The following is a 17,567-nucleotide window of genomic DNA, read 5'->3' on the forward strand; positions in this document are numbered from 1 at the left end:
TGTGGGTGCATACATGCTGTTGCTTTAGTCATGTCTGACTCTTTGTGACTCTGTGGACTGTAGCCAGCCAGGCTCCTCTGTCCATGGAATTCTCCAGGCAAGAATACTGGAGTGGGTTGCCATAAATTACATAAAATTTTAATATATATTCCTCATTTTCTACATTTGCTACTTCATTCATTCGATCATTTATTCAGCAAATTTTAATGGAATGCTTACTTATTAAATGTGTCCCAGGCACAGTAATGGACATGGAAAAGGAAAGTGGTGAGCAAAATTTGAAATTACTTCCTCACACCAGCACATGGGCTATTTTTTCAATGTCATTCACCATTACATAGCTCACCACTTAGATACATCACATTTCTATTTATCCTTAAGTGTGAAAAATCTTTTCTTAGTTTCATTTCTGTTTAAAATTCCTCTGTGAAGTCTTTCTTAAAACCTTTAAGAACTCATGTTTTTAAAGCATATTCATTTATTTTGACAGTATATTTTATTGAAATTGTTGGTTTAAATGCTGGTCTTCTATTAGTCTGTGAGTTTACCAAATACAGGGAGGAATCATCCTTTTCTTTACGTTATTATTTAAGAAACTCTTGAAGGACACCCAGGTTCAATCCCTGGGTCAGAAGACCACCTAGAGAAGGAAATGGCAACCCACTCCAGAATTCTTGTCTGGAGAATCCCATGGACAGGGGAGCCTGACAGGCTACAATCAGGGGAGCCTGACAGGCTACGGTCCACGCCGTCACAAAGAGTCAGACATCACTGAGTGAGTAACACGTAGCCAGTTTTACCAACATTATTATTTAAGAAACTCTAGTAAATGGTAAATCTTCAATACTTGGGAGAAGAAAGGAGAAAGGAAAGAAGAAAATCAGTTATATAGCAGGCAGTCTAATTAAACTGTCATCAGCAAAGAGGAAACTATAGGAATTAGGAAAATAAGCTCTTATTTCTTACATGGGATGAAACTGGGAAAAAGCAGGGAATACAGTTTATATGCTTCATTCACTGGAAGTTTCACAAGCTGTAAGAGTGCCACACCTTTTGTGAAAAGAACAGACAAGTAAATTTTGGCAAATATAGAAATTGCTAAACAACAGAAAAGTATCATCTCAGCAAGATATTTCACTGGAGTATCCCATTTCAACCAGAGTGGTCAGACCCAAGGAAAATGAATTTCTAATTTTCCTTTCATTGATCTCATATAAAGAACTGAAAGTCCCCCAAAGGTACCACTACTATCTTGTTTGATTTCCAAATAAAATCTGGATGCTAGCTAGCCAAAAATGACAATTCTGACAGTTCATTTCACAGTTCTCTAAGAACAAATATCAGAAGAATGGAAAAGGAATATGAACAGCAGACAAAGTATAAAAGAACAAGGACAGAGGGAGAAAAGTGAGGATAGGGGAAAGAAATAACACAAGAATAAGTTTTGCTGATGCAAGACAGAATTACCCTAGGATTCTTCCTTGTTTCACATTAATCTTTCCACCCCATTCCCAAGGAACTGGCTATACTGATTAGAAATATTTTTGGCCCTTTTTTTCCCCCACAACCATCATTGTCACTTCAGTTCAGTTGCTCAGTCATGTCCAACTCTTTGTGACCCCATGGACCACAGCATCCCAGGGTTCCCTGTGCATCACCAGCTCCCAGAGCTTGCTCAGACTCATGTCCATTGAGCTGGTGATGCCATCCAACCATCTCATCCTCTGTCATCCACTTCTCCTCCTGCTTTCAATCTTTCCCAGCATCCAGGTCTTTTCCAATGAGTCAGTTCTTTGCATCAAAGTATTGGACATTTGGCATCAGTGCTTCCAATGAATAGTCAACATTGATTTCCTTTAGGATTGACTGGTTAGAAAACCTTGGAGTCCAAGCGACTCTCAAGAGTCTTCTTCAGCATCACAGTTCTAAAGCATCAATTCTTCGGTGCTCAGCTTTCTTTTTGTCCAACTCTCACATCCACACATGACTACTGGAAAAACCATAGCTTTGACTAGACAGAATTTTGTTGGGAAAGTAATATCTCTGCTTTTTAATATGCTGTCTAGGTTGGCCATAGCTTTTCTTTCAAGAAGCAAGTGTCTTTTAATTTCATGGCTGCAATCACCATCTGCAGTGATTTTGGAGCCCAAGAAAATAAAGTCTGTCATTGTTTCCATTGTTTCCCCATCTATTTTCATGAAGTGGTGGGACTGGATGCCATGATCTTCGTTTTTTGAATGTTGAGTTTTAAACCAACTTTTTCAACCTTCTCTTTTATCTTCGTCAAGAGGCTCTTTAGTTCCTCTTCGCTTTCTGCCATAAGGGTGATGTCATCTGCATATCTGAGGTTATTGAAATTTCTCATTGTCACTTATAATTATTAAAATTACATTACCCCATAAATGTCTGGAGTATGATCCACTCAGAGCAACTTAATTCTTTGAGGAAGCCATGGGATTTATGTTCCTTTTACATTTCTCTGTTTTATTATGACTAACAGAGACAAACGAAACTGGAAAATGATTATAATGCTTTATAGTGATGAGCTTAAGTGTGACCATCTGAGATTCTTGTATGTGTTTTTGGGGGTTGAAGATATTTATCTAAAATTTTAATTTTAATTATGTCTGTGTTGTTTTTGTCAGAGAAATTGTGAAACAAGTTGTTCCAAAGATCAGTTCCAGTGTTCCAATGGTCAGTGTATATCAGCAAAATGGAAATGTGATGGCCATGAAGACTGTAAATATGGAGAAGATGAGAAAAACTGTGAGCCAGGTAAAATGCTTGAGTCAATATTTCATTTAACTAATATTTTAACTCAAAATTTAAATTTCAGCAAAGATATGTATAAAACAGTGGCAAATAATGCACATATTTACTGTTTTTAGGAAATAATCTGAAATATCTGTAGATAAATTAATTGGTGTGCCCTTTGTATGTTTTGAAAGTGTTTTGGCAGGCAAGATTGATATTATTTCAAGATCCAAGCATTACTCCCCTACATTTGATTTTCTGATCTCTATATTTTTCTATATCATTTGGAGTTGTTTTTCTAAGATAGTGGAATGAAATAGGTTGAAACTATAAGTGTAATAAAAGTCAGGTTTCAATTCTGGAAATTAAGGTTATGAAATAGAATATAGAAGGTGTATTATTTCTTTTACATCTTGGTCCAAAATAAAAATTAAGATTCAAAATACAGGTGAAAAAATATCCAGTTCATATATTTCTATTCCTTAAACATGACTTTAAATATGTGTATATTAAATTAGCTTTTATACTTGGGAATTTTAATAACATTATTCCACAGGAAAAAATACTGGGTAAGATCACTTCGTAATATATATATATATATATATGGTTATAAGTAGTTTCATGGTGAAATAATTATTTTGAGGGACTAAGTCAGAATTGCAGATACCTCATACACACTTTACTAATAGCCCAGGACTATGCCCGTGGTCCACATTGCTAACTGATCACATCTTTGTTCTTACTGAATTCAGACATAATCCCAGCCTCATTAATACAGATCCCTAGGCAACCACTGCCAATTAAAAGGAATTAAAACCTGAAGGGAAAAGCTTTTTAGCATCCCTGGACTCAGCAATTTAGACCACAAAGCCATTACGTAAGTACATTTGGCTACCTAGTGATCTAATATAAGGCCAAGAACACCAGAATTCGAATGTAGGCTTAACAAACTGAAACCCCCAGACAAAGAAACGTGTCATCATTCCTGTGTTAATTAATTACATTGGGTGTTGGCTATAACTTATTTATCTACATTTTAAAATGTTTCCATGTAATAAAAGAATACTTCAAATTCTACAGACTCTGCTAATTATACATATGTTCATACTTAAAACCCCAAGTCAAAAAAAAATGACTTCATAAAACTTATATAAATATGATATTTTTGTCAAAATAGCTAAATAGATATCATGGGGTCTATGAGACCATGCCAAGATTTTCACTTTTAGCTATATACAATGCATATAATAATTAACATCCTTGAAGTTTACTAAATCCTATTACAATTTTGAAAAGAATTTGAGGCTTTTGTATTTTAAATAAATTTAAAATTATAAGAGAATACATTTAACTCTTCAAAAATCAAAGTAATAGAGGATATAGAGAGGTTTATTTTCCCCTTTTTTCTTTAGTGAGTTGAATACTTATGAACAGACCATTACATCATGAGGTATATTTTATACAATGCAATACAATCATATTGTAAAGCTCATTTTAAGTCAGTGTTATATCAGATGTTGAATATAATTCAATATAAACTATTTTCATTACTATCTGTAATTTTCATATGCTTATTTATGCTTTTATTTATCAACATTCATTCTGTTCAACTTTATACTCAGCTTCTCCTACTTGCTCGTCAAGCGAATATATATGTGCCAGCGGAGGATGCATTTCAGCATCTTTGAAATGTAATGGAGAATATGACTGTGCTGATGGTTCAGATGAGGTAAAATCTATCTTTTGATTAAAATCTCTGAATTATGTGAATTAGTTTTGAGAAAGCAAATGTAATAAGCAATAGAGAGACAGAATCTTGATTCTTAGCACTGTGTAAAATGTGAAGACAAGAACATTGAATACAGTAATTTCAGCAAATGCCTGAATCTTCATGCTGTCCATAGACTAAACTATATTGTCATTTGCAGAGGTGATATTCATTAATTAAACATAAAATGAAGCCCACACAGCATAATAAATCTCCAGTATTGTCAGTTGCATGTTTACTTTGCTTGTGACTGTATCATTATCAGTAGTTAAAACTGCAGCACCCGTTTGTATTTGAACAGATGGACTGTGTGACTGAGTGTAAGGAAGATCAGTTTCGATGCAGAAATAAAGCCCACTGTATTCCAATTAGATGGCTTTGTGATGGAATTCATGACTGTGTGGATGGTAGTGATGAAGAGAACTGTGACAGAGGTAAGGTACTATTGCATATATGTGTCTACAAATAAGAGAATGACAAGAATGGCAGTTAAGATGCTGTGCAGAATATTTACATCATGTGCTAAAGGCAGAGGATAAGATAATTAAAATGATTCACCATTTCTAGTTTCATTACATAATGAAGGTGATAGTTTGGTCTCTAAGTTGTGTCTGACTCTTGCGACCCTATGCACTGTAGCCCACCAAGTTCCTCAGGCCATGGGATTTCCTGGGCAAGAATACTGGTGTGGGTAACCATTTCCTTCTCCAGGAGATCTTCCTGACCCAAGGATCAAACCCCCGCCTCCTGCATTGCAGGCAAATTCTTTATTGACTGACCCACCAGGAAACACATAATACAGTGTTCTAAATAAGCAAAATCTGGATCATTTTCAGACAAGAATATAAATCCATTTTCATATAGCAAACACAACTAAAATGCAAGTGGTTTTTGAGTATCTATCATGAGTATGACATTGTACTAGATGTTGGATCAGGGATGGAAATGTGAGAAGAGGTCAGGGAACATAGCCACTATAGCCATTTCTACCAAAGTAATTTCCTCACACATTTCTCTCCCACATTGCTTGCCTTGTTTCTGAAAGGATAGAAACAACATATGGTATATTATATCACACATACTAATATGCTAGATCATATATAGGTTGTAGGTTGGGCCCCGAATTTGTTTCTTGCCATATGGTTGAGAAAACGACCTACATTATTTGAAGTCTGGAAGAAACTTTCGATTTTATAGCACCATTTTTTTCTAGTTATGTGAAAATATTTCCTGATATATAACTTTTTAGTTGCAAATCACCACATTAAAAACAGCAATTATTGCTATTTTACAGTTAACAAGAGGAAAGCAAAGAAATTGTAGGGTGAATCTTAAAATGGCCATGAATTATAGCATTCTTATTATTTTCATAATGTTAGATGTATTAATTACACAATTTATTTTTATTTATAAGTTCCTCTGAACTTTGTATTTTAGAATAGTTGAAACATCATCAACAGAGGTGATGTTAGTATTGATATATGCTACAAAGCATTTGAACAGGCACTCTGTTTATAAAGTTTAAATGGACCTAAATATTTACTTCTGTAAATATCTAGTCACTCAAGGAAAGATATCTTCTACCTTCTTTACTATTCGATCAAACTTTTATGGTTTACTATATTTCTATTCCAAATCTGATAAAGTATTATTATATCAGCAGAAGAGACCCTGGTTCTTATTTGGAATCTGCAGTGCATTATAGAAAATCATAAAAGATTAAGCTTCCATAATAGCTGTTTCTACTTTTGCTTAAGTTCTCACATTCTCTGTCTGTAATTGGTTACTCTGGAGAAAGCAAACTTTGTGAACATTCTGGGACCAAAATCTCATCTTATAGTCAAAGACTTTAGGACCAAGATTAACTTTCTTATCATTTAGTATTTTCTCCTTAATAAGTTCCATCCCCTCAACTTCAGTCACTCACCAGTCTTGTTCTTTTCCTCATTTTTCCTACCGAGGCTTATTGGTGTTGGTCACCAATACGTCCTCCTCACTGCTGCCAAGTTCGTCTTATGTAAGTGTAACTCTGGTTATGTGAGTCTTCACTCAAAGCTCTTCTGGGTTAGATACAAATATCATAACCTGGCAGTCAGGATTATGAGAGAATGATCCCATTTCACCTTCTGTATCATTTGATTAAATTTCCCTGTTGGAATATGTTTCTGTGCAAACAAAATGTGGAAATACATTTCAGGCAGTGGGATCATTATGTTCAAAGTCACAGAGGTGAGGGAAACTTGATCCATTTAGGAGCCACAAGTAATGGTAAAGTCATGCTATGGAACTTAGTTTTAATATTACGCATATTGAGGAGTTTCCCAAGGCTTTTGAGGAGTTTTCTAATATTAAAAAAGGAAGGGGTGATAAGATTTGAGCTATGTAATAGCACAGAGAATTGACTGAGATGATGGGTAGCAAGAGATCTTGTTTCTTATTTTATCTCCATGGATGTTTCTGTATTCATATTTTAGTACGATTAAGCCCAGCCCCAGTTCTCCAGATACCTGGAGAGTGAATCTGTACCTGGGAGGGTGGGGAGTGGGGGACAATCCTGTTAGAATTTAGTTACTTTTTAAATATTGGATTTCATACAAATGTGTTTAAACAAAGAATTCTAATTTAAAAAATCAAACATTAAAGTAAAACATTGAACATTATAGCTTTTGAAATCTAGGGTAACTTCAAATTTAAAATGACTCAATTAAATGTTTAAACTTACTGACTAAAAAACAGAGTGAGGGCTTTGAATTAAACCATTTAGAAATATGTCAAATCTTCTCTTCCTTCTCTATGGCTGCGTCTAACATCTCCTGGATTCCTTGCTCCCAGGTAATTAAATTTCAGTGAAATATCTTGGTGGTTTGATCCTCTATGGATATGACCAAGTTCAAATTTCTAGCATTTGATTGCTTCCAGGAAGTGGTTTAAGTATTGGATAAAAGCACTTCAAGACATCGAAGAAATAAAATGCCAGAATATACATCTCTTCTGTTACATGTTACTTCCATTCGTCTCAAATATGCACACAGGGGCTAAGTGTTGGGGGATTGAAGGTAAGAGAGTTACAGGGTAAACATGGAGCATTTTCCATGTGAATCAATTTTCATGTTTTACTTTAAAAAGAAAGAAATCCGAAATACTATGGAATTAAAGGCAGCATTCACATTTTTAAAGGTAGAATATGCTGCCTCAAGGAAATTTGGTGTTTGTTTTGGCCTGAGCTTTCAAACTTTACTCTTTATACCAATTTTGATGGAAAAGGTAGTCTTTTTAGCAATTATTAGCTTCTAATTATAGAAGATATCAAATTTTATCATACATTTAAGATTATCTCAACCCAAATTAAAATGAGAACTCTTGATTCTTATTTTCTGTGATGATATATTTGTCCAGATATCTATGAAAATGCCAAGAGCTCAATTATATTTAGACATAGGTTATTGTTAATTACAATGGTTGTTTCTATTTTTCTAAAAACCTCCCATTGAGCTGATCAGGAACATGACTAGGAAACCAGAATTTTAATCCAGTTAATCTCTTTAAATTACTCCTGTTTTAAATTGTTTATGTGTACTTCCTGCCATTTCATAATATGCTTTTTAAGTTAGGATATCTTGGAACCCTTTGATGCATTTTTTGAAATGCAAAGTTTCCTAGTACAATGGGAAGCCTTTAGTAAATTATCATAAAACCTTAGCCTTTGTGTTATAATTATGATTTCATATGTATTTCTCGTCTTAATAAAAATAGTGGCATGTCTGACACTCTTATGGGGACAATTATAATGTTATCTAATTCAACACCTTTGGGAACTCATATTTTTCCTTTTAACAAGACTGGTGTGCTACCAATCTTTTTTGTTTTTTTGAATAATCAAAGGATGTTCACCAATTCTGTTTGAATATCATCCATTTTAGAATGGAAAATTTGATGAGATTTAGTCATTAGAATCTTTATTCTTAAAGAGTACTACTCTATTTCATATCCTATGGATTTTGATACTGAATTAAGCCAACATTCACCTCATACCCCTATTCATATCTTTAATACTAAAGACTGTTCTTGCTATCTTTTTTTGTTTTCAGACAGTTATTAAATGATAATATGTTTTCTTGTGTTGATTTTGATAATTGAGATTATTTTAAGGTTTAGGGCATTTTAGAGCCGAACATTTGGAGAAGGAAATGGAAACCCGCTCCAGTATTCTTGCCAAGAAAATCCCATGGACAGAGGAACCTGGAAGGCTACAGTCCATAGGGTCTCAAACAGTCAGACATGTCTGAATGACTGAGCATGTATAGTTGAACATTGCAAATGTTTGAAAGAAAGGGGCATCCCAATGCCAGATATTGAACTGTTGGAAGTCTCACATGGTGACATTCATCATGCTGGACTCACTAAGGACTTGAATTTATCTGTATCTTAGAGTTTGTTAGTGCTCAAGGATATCACTGTGAGTTGTACCAGTTCTGTCAAGCATTTTGTAGGAAAACTTTAGAACGGTTATGATTGATAGCATTATAAATTCTTGGTCTCAGCTTGAACTATCACTCAATAATCTAAGCAATCTACCTATATATTTTTAATCATCTCTCTCTACCATTAACCATACCAGGTTTTTAAAATGTTGATTTTCTTTCTCACATTCTACTTCACAGTAAAGATCATGAGCTTATTTTAACATCTGGACACAAAATTAATTAAGCTACCTATTTCTATGCCTAGCCTTTCTTCTTTTCTCTTAAAATAGATTTGTCTCATCTCCAGTATAAGGATAATCCTTTTATTTGTTTTAGATCTCAAATCCTTCACACTTTCTTGATTCTCAGAGAACTCATATGAATTACCTTTTCTCTCTGCTGTATCCTCAACCTTACCTTATTTACTGAATTTTTCTCAGAAGCATTTATATATCTGTTCAGATATCTGTTTTACTCTATACAAGCAATCAAGCTCTCTGACTTACCCAACTTCCTTTTTTCTTCCTTCCCTTTAAGGCCAAACTTTGGAACTATTACTTCTGTATATATGATAACCAACTACAAACATTTCTTTAAACCTACCACCACTTCACTAAATCTACTGTCTTACAATTATTTATATGTGCTAACTATTACCTTCTTGTTTGAACACTTTTCAGATATTTCTCCAAACATATGGCTACTTCTCATTCTCTTTTGTAGATTTTGCTTTATTCACTCAATCTTTCAATGCTAATTTCCTCTGTGTTATCTTCTAAATTTCAAGTAACATCTATATTCTGATTATTCTCAACTGTGGATTTATAGCTCAGAACACTTTCCTGTATTTTAGACACGTTTATCCACTAGCCTGTTATATATCACCACATGGTTGATAACTTAAATTGATTATGTCATTATTTCCACCAATACTGATCCAAATGCTATGCTCTTTTATTTATTGAACAATGCCAGCATTCACCAAATGGTCTGAATAAACCAAAACTTGAGTCCTGTGTTTGATTACTCATCTCCCTTTATCCCTCATTAAGTTAGTCATCAGGTTCTGAGGATTCTACCTCCTGAGGAATTCTCAAATATGTCAACAACTACTCTAAATCAGGTTACCATCAGTTCTTTTCTGATTGACTACAAGCCTTCTTCAAACTGATCTCTTTCCTTATCTTAGCTTTACTCTCCCTGTTTTCATATTTAAACTTTCCACACTGTAGCTAAGGTTGTCATTCTAAAATCCAAATCTGATTCTGTCCTCATTTCCTAAATTAAATCTTTGCTACTGAAAGTGAATTACTAGAGATTTGTGTGCAAGTCAAAGCTCAAAAGAATAAGAGCTTATTGACCCTAACAAGCCTAGGGTCATTATTCTCTCTAAAGTACATCCAAAAGATGAACAATGCTTCTTTCTTGGAATTTTCTAGGCTTGCAAGGATGAGCAGTATCACTCTGCAGCTCTATGTTTTAATAAACCTATCCATTTTTAACATGTCAACATATTCAACCATCAAATTTTGCCAATATGGAAACAGTATTTCTTATGTTTTATGTGAAATTTAACTTGGTAGTATAAGTCTCTGAAGGCAATCATTTATCTTCATTTTACATTCCCATCAAATTTCTTTGTGTTGTTTCCCCAGGTACTCTTTGAAAATATGATCTTATAAATCTTAATCATATCTCTTTTGTAACATATGAAGATGTTAAGCTCCATAGAAATTAATACACTTTTCCAAAGCAAAAAAAGCAAGTTCTTAACTCCCTAACCATTGCTGTTTCTGCTTTATATTGCTATGTATCTAGACATATATATATAACTAAAGTTTATTTGTACCCTGTGTCCTTTACTTGTGGTAGGTGTATTTAATTTAAAGTTAGAATGTCCTTGTATTCTTGCTGCTTTCTATTTAATTTTAAAAAGAGAAAGAATGCAAACATGATTTGAAAGGTCCTTCCTTTCAAAAGGCTTGCATTACCTCTTAGCAATTATTTCAGGGCTTTATAGGTGCAAAATAAAATGTATTAATATGTTTTATTTAAAAAAAAAAAAGAATGCAAACATTTAAAAAATGCTCACAAAGGAGTTCCCTGGAGGCCCAGTAATTAAGTCTCCGAGCTTCCAACGCAGGGGCTATGGATTCAATCTCTGGTCTGGTCAAGGAACTAAGATCCCACATGCCATGTGGTACAGCCAAAAAATTAAATTAAAAGTAAAGATACATTCTTTAAAAATAAATTTAAAATGCTCGTAAGAGTACTCTATCTTACAGTGTTTATAAGAATAACTAGTTCCCTGGTGGCTCAGATGTTAAATAACCTGCCTGCAATGCAGGACACCTGGGTTCAGTCCTTGGGTTGGGAAGATCCCCTAGAGGAGGGCATGGCAACCCACTCCAGTATTCTTGCCTGGAGAATCCCCATGAACAGAGGAGCGTGGTGGACTACAGTCCCTGGGTTGCAACGAGTCAGACACAACTGAGTGACTAAGCACACAGCACAGTATTTCATCACATCACCAACTTCTGCATGCATGCATGCATTATAATTTGTTTCAGTCGTTCCTGACGTTTTGTGACCCTGTGGACTGTAGCCCGCCAGGCTCCTCTGTCTCTGGGATTCTCAGGCAAGAATACTGAAGTGGGTCCCCCTCCAGAAGAGCTTCCCAACCAGGGATCGAACCCACCAACTTCTAATTGTTATGAAATTAGTTGTTTCTCTATGACTATAAAAACATCTTACTGGTTTTTCTGTCTTTAATGATTCAGTTTGTCAGTTTTCAGATACTAGTGAATTATTAAATCATTTTTAAAGTAACTTTTCTTCCCAGAAGAGCATACTTTTTGGTAATGAAATTAGCACTATTTAAAACCTAAGTTTCTTTACACTCAATAATGTAGAAATAATGTGAAATGGAAGGAAATTTATATTTAAGAAAACTTTATTCTAGAGACTTCTCTGGTGTTCCAGTGATTAAGACTCAACGCTTCCATTGCAAGGGGTCCAGGTTCGATCCCTGGTCAAGGAACTAGATTCCACATGCTGCAACTAAGATCCAGCACAGCCAAATAAAAAATAAGTAATTTTTTTTTAAAAAGAAAACTTCATTCTATCTTCTTATTCTCAATATTCTGTAAAGACAATATGATACATGTGAGGGTGATATAAAATTGCTTTGAAAAGTTGACAGTGAATACTGTTTTAAAAAAGCTTGGACGTATAATATTTTACAGGAAAAAAAAATAAGGAAATGAGAAACTATTACTGTGCTAAGAATTAGAGGAATGTGTGTTTTGCTGACTGGAATTAATTATGCTGTATATCTGTCTTTTGTTTTAAAATGAAGGAGGAAATATATGTAGAGCAGATGAGTTCCTTTGCAACAATTCACTTTGCAAACTGCATTTCTGGGTGTGTGATGGAGAAGACGACTGTGGAGACAACTCTGATGAAGCCCCTGACATGTGTGGTATGGCATTTCCCATGGCTCTAGATTGTACTCTCCTCCCCTCCCCTGACGTAGTGTGCCAGCATGATTCAATGATGTGGTGAGGTGAACCACAAATTCTGCCATCCTGAGGTTAGGTAGATAACATGTAACCACAGATATAGCTTTTGCTAAAGTAATAATAACTCTGCTCAGAGTTTACGACTTTGAGAGCCCTCTTAAATCTGAACTTGCACATGTCAACACTACTCAAAAGATAGATTATGGTCTGTCTAGGAGGATTTAGAGTAGTTCACCTTTTGAATTGAGTAAGGTTCATATGAAGACTTAAGCTTTATACCCAATTGATGTTTTAGGTTAAAACAATTTTTTTGACAGATAAGTATGGAAAAATGTGCATAATAAAATCACATACTTTCACAAATCACCCACTACTGAGACTGGTTATTCAGAGAAGGGAGATAAATATGCATAGAGACATACAGACATTTCTATCTATCTATTTATCTGTATCTATCTATGGCAACCCAATCCAGTATTCTTGCCTGGAGAACCCCATGGACAGAGGAGCCTGGCAGACTTCAATCCATAGGCTTATAGAGAGTCAGACATGACTGAAGAGACAGCACATGCACACACACACACGCACACACAAACACATCTATCTTTCTGTCTATCTATCTGTATCTATCTATCTGGGGGGTTCCCAGGTGGCTCAGATGGTAATGAATCTGCCTGCAATATGGGAGACCGGGATTCGATACATGGGTCAGGAAGATCCCTTGAAGAAGCAAATGGCTACCCATTCCAATATTCTTCTCTGGGGAATTTCATGGAGGCAGGAGCCTACAGCCTGACAGCCTACAGTTCTTAGGGTCACAAAGAGTCAGACATGACTGAGCGACTAACACTTTCACATCGATCTATTTACCTATCTATCATCTATCTGTCTTACAAGAGTTAGACAGATAACTGCATTTAGGAGACATTTAACATTTAAATGGAGAAGGCAATGGCACCCCACTCCAGTACTCTTGCCTGGAAAACCCCATGGATGGAGGAGCCTGGTGGGCTGCAGTCCATGGGGTCTCAAAGAGTCGGACACGACTGAGCGACTTCACTTTCACTTTTCACTTCCATGCATTGGAGAAGGAAATGGCAACCCACTCCAGTATTCTTGCCTGGAGAATCCCAGGGACGGGGGAGCCTGGTGGGCTGCCGTCTATGGGGTCGCACAGAGTCGGACACGACTGAAGCGACTTAGCAGCAGCAGTAACATTTAAATCTGAAAAATCTGAAAATTTATTTCTAATTCAAATTCAAGTTATTTCTGACTGACATTTGTCACAAGCATGATTATGCAACTAACAACTCTAAATGCACAACTTTAGATCACCAAATTAAATAATTTCCAGTGTTTGGTAAATATTGTCATTCTTAATATCATTCTTTGTTTCTAATCAACATAAAAAGGAAATTTAACATTTAGTTTAAAGAAAAATGCTGCTTCTTTGGATATAAATAGAAATAATCACATCAGATGAATTAAAGAAAACATAGCATAAATATATATACTTGTATGTACATATATGTACTTATATTCCGTGTTCTATTTGGTAAATCAAGTTAAACTAATTTTTTATAGATGGTGATATTGACTCAGTTGAATAAAATGCTCCAAAACAAGCAGGCAGCTTTATTTTAAACATGTTTTAAAACTTGAAAAAGATAGTGTTTGGAGAATTGTTCTCTATAGGTACCCCTGATAAGCAATGTAACTAAATTTCAATTTCAGTTCTTCTACATAATATTACAGAGTGAATTCTAGAGAATCACCAGAGATAGTATTATTTCTGAATCATAATACTTGAAAAAAATATTTCAAGTGTTTTACTTGAAATTTTTACAAATTCAAAAATATTTCAGAGTTTACCAATGCAAGCCAGAAACTATCATTTTTAATAAAATATGTTTTTTTCCTCTATTCTGTATTCCATTTCAGTACAAAAACTAGTGAGTAGAATAGGATTTGTTTGGAAACTAATTAACCATGTGGGACTACAGATCACATCCAGCAGATCCATTTCCAGGGCCAGGAAGTGATTCTAAGGGACGTGTTGCCCAGCTGTTGGAAAACTTGTAAAATACATCCAGCTTAATTCTTTGAATGTTTTTGCATTCCCCTCAGTCATAAGTATCAACATTGAGTCAAGTTTTGATGTGATGGAGACCATGCTAAGTAATTAGAATAAAAACATAGAACATGGTTTCTTTGACAAAAAGATCATATTCTGGTTGGAAAATTATAATTTCCAGGTATTATATTTCAAGCAATGTAGAATTAAGTAAAGACAAGGCATAGAGCAATAAAAGGAACTCTGCCTGAAAGAGAATTAGAAGAGGTAGACTAAAATACACCATAGGTATAGAGAACAGTGTGGGGGAAAGTATCATTCATTCATTTAATAGCTGTTAAACTAGAGACAATGATTATTTTTGGTGATATAATGAGAGAAACAGATATGGACCCTAACTTCACAGAGCTGAGAATCTAATGGAAGAGGAATATTAATGATCACAAAACACATAGTTACAAACTATGATATATGTGCTGAAAGAAGTGTTATAAATTATACAAATATATAATTTTGGATTTTTATTCTATATAGGGTTTTATTCAGTCTCACTTTATGAGAAGTAACATTTGAGTTTGAGATTTATAGCTGCCAAGTAGGTGAAAGGGATGGAGTGGGAGTGGATGACACAATATTTTAGGCAAAGGAAACAAGACGTAGAAAGGCCCTGAGATAGAGCAAACCACAGTTTACTAGAGGAGTTGAAAGATATGTGTGCTTGGAGAATATAGAGCATGGTAGATAATGGACAAAACTGAACTGACAGGAGAGATACTTGAGACCTTGTGAGTCTGGGAAGGGATTTTTATATTTAGCTTGAAACCAGCTGAAAATATTGTAGAGTTTTAAGTAGAGGAGGCATAGAGTCATATTTCTATTTCACAGATATTGGATAGAAAGAGGCAAGAATAGTTAAGACAATTGCAGATCTCAAGGCAAGCTATGCTGGTAGCTTGGATTAAGATAATAACAGCACATGATGGCAAAGTATACACAATTTGACTATGATTTAAAAAGCAAAATGAATTGTATTGGACATAGGAATAGAAAGAGAGAGGAAGTTGGCAAGTGTAATTTATAGGCTGTTTTTGCTTGTACATTTGAATAGCTGGGGAACACAGGAAAAGGAACAGTTTTCCAAGTAAAGATTAAAAGTCTGGCTTGGATGTATTTGAGGAGACATTTAGTACTGATCACAAGGAGATGCTAGATGTTTGATTCTAGAGCTTAAAGAGCTGGTCTAGAAATATAAATTTGAGGGTCAGCAGAAAATGTAGTGGTAAATTCTGTGGAATTTGTAAGATTCAGGCAGAGAAGGAGCAAAACATGAAAGAAAGGGATTAAGATAGAATATCGAGGGCCACCAAACATCTAAATAAATATGAGTAGCTAGAAGAGACTCAGGTGAGTAATAATGAGATGATTAGAAAAAAAAATGAAGTATGGCAGGAAAAATACCATGGTAATAAAATATTACAAAAAATAAGAAATGGTTCCTGAAGAGGCAGGGAAAATTGAGTTTCAGAGCAAGTTAAAACAATCAGTTTTATATAAGGGTAGTGACCCCTTGAAGAGCTGACTCATTGGAAAAGACCCTGATGCTGGGAAAGATTGAAGGCAAAAGGGAAAAGGGGACAATAGAGGATATGATGGTTAGATAGTATCACTGACCCAGTGAATATGAATCTGAGCAAACTTCAGGACATAGTGAAGGACAGGGAAGCCTGGGACACTTCAGTCCATGGGGTAGCAAAAAATTGGACATGACTTAGCAATTGAACAACAACAACATAAGTGACCCCTTGAAATGAGTTGATAGACTATATGTATATGCAGGTGATGGACAGATATTTAATGATATAATAATTTTTATCTTTTTATTTCCACTTATTTGTGTATAATAAGGAAACATGTTCGTATATAGAATGTGAAAGGTTGATGTGGTAGGGAGACTTGAAAGGAATATAGATTTGAATCATTATTGATTCAAAGGGTAAGAATGACATTATGTATAAAAAATATATAAATATAGATATAAATCAGTGATTTCCAAGTAGTGTTCAGGGCCTATCTGGCATTGATAAATATTCATATTTGTGATAGTAATCAGCATTGCAGTATGATTATCTACAACATTCCTAGGCTTCCCAAATGCACACATTGGGATAGCAGATGGCTTCATTTACCTAAGTTTGGAGATTCTGTTAGATAATTAAGAAGGATAAAAGCAAAAGTGCCAGAGAATGCAGATCAGTTAGACTAAGTATTAATACTTAGAAAAATATCCAAAATAAAATAGGTTATCAATATCAAATAAATAAGAAATAGAATGTGGTAAATTTAAATGACTACTACATGTTATGGAATGTAAATTACCCCTCAGTAAAGCTATTAAAATAATAAAAACAAATAGAATTTGGAATCTAATGTCAGCAGAAAGGGAAGTAAAAAGAAAAAAGGCATTGGTGAACAGGGAGGAGTTAGACGTATCAAGGGACTAATGTTTCAGGCAAGACTGAAAAAGTGTCCTTAGTGAGACTGGTTGAATTAAGAAGTTGGATAATTGAAGATTGTGATCTGAATTTGGATCATTAAAATCAGTGGCTTTGTAAATGAAGCAATTGGAAATAATACCTTCAGCTATATCAGTAAGTGTTTCTTATCTTCAAGCAACAGGAACTGTCACTGGCTGAATTAAGAAGACAAATTTTTTGAAGTCCACCCATGTGCACAACATTCTAGAAGAATGGGTGGCCTAGCTGGATTATAGTAAAAGAATATGTGGTATGAAAAATTCAGGAAGCTGAGATGCATTTATTGGCTGGTTTTCTCACACGGATTTTGATGTCACCTAGGAGGCTGGAATAATTTGGATAGAGAGAAAGAACTGTGAGGAAAGGTTCTACAAACTTCAGTGAATTGGGAGGGAGTGATGTTTATAAGATTGATGAGAAAATAATGCAAGAAAAAAACATAACCAAATGCAT

The 17,567-nt window shown here is 34.8% G+C and overlaps 1 protein-coding gene across 1 annotated transcript in view; it reads left to right on the top strand.

Moving 5' to 3' along the window:
* Positions 1–17,567, top strand: part of LRP1B (LDL receptor related protein 1B) — a 2,070,111-nt gene that overhangs the window by 1,898,471 nt on the left and 154,073 nt on the right. The window contains exons 69-72 of the mRNA XM_081584839.1: positions 2,646–2,775; positions 4,377–4,483; positions 4,824–4,956; positions 12,344–12,466. Of these exons, the coding sequence (XP_081440965.1) occupies positions 2,646–2,775; positions 4,377–4,483; positions 4,824–4,956; positions 12,344–12,466 (493 nt within the window). The remainder of the gene's footprint in view (positions 1–2,645; positions 2,776–4,376; positions 4,484–4,823; positions 4,957–12,343; positions 12,467–17,567) is intronic.

Source organism: Giraffa tippelskirchi, chromosome 3 (genome assembly GCF_054371585.1).
Source record: "Giraffa tippelskirchi isolate mGirTip1 chromosome 3, T2T-mGirTip1v1.2.pri, whole genome shotgun sequence".
NCBI lineage: Eukaryota > Metazoa > Chordata > Mammalia > Artiodactyla > Giraffidae > Giraffa > Giraffa tippelskirchi.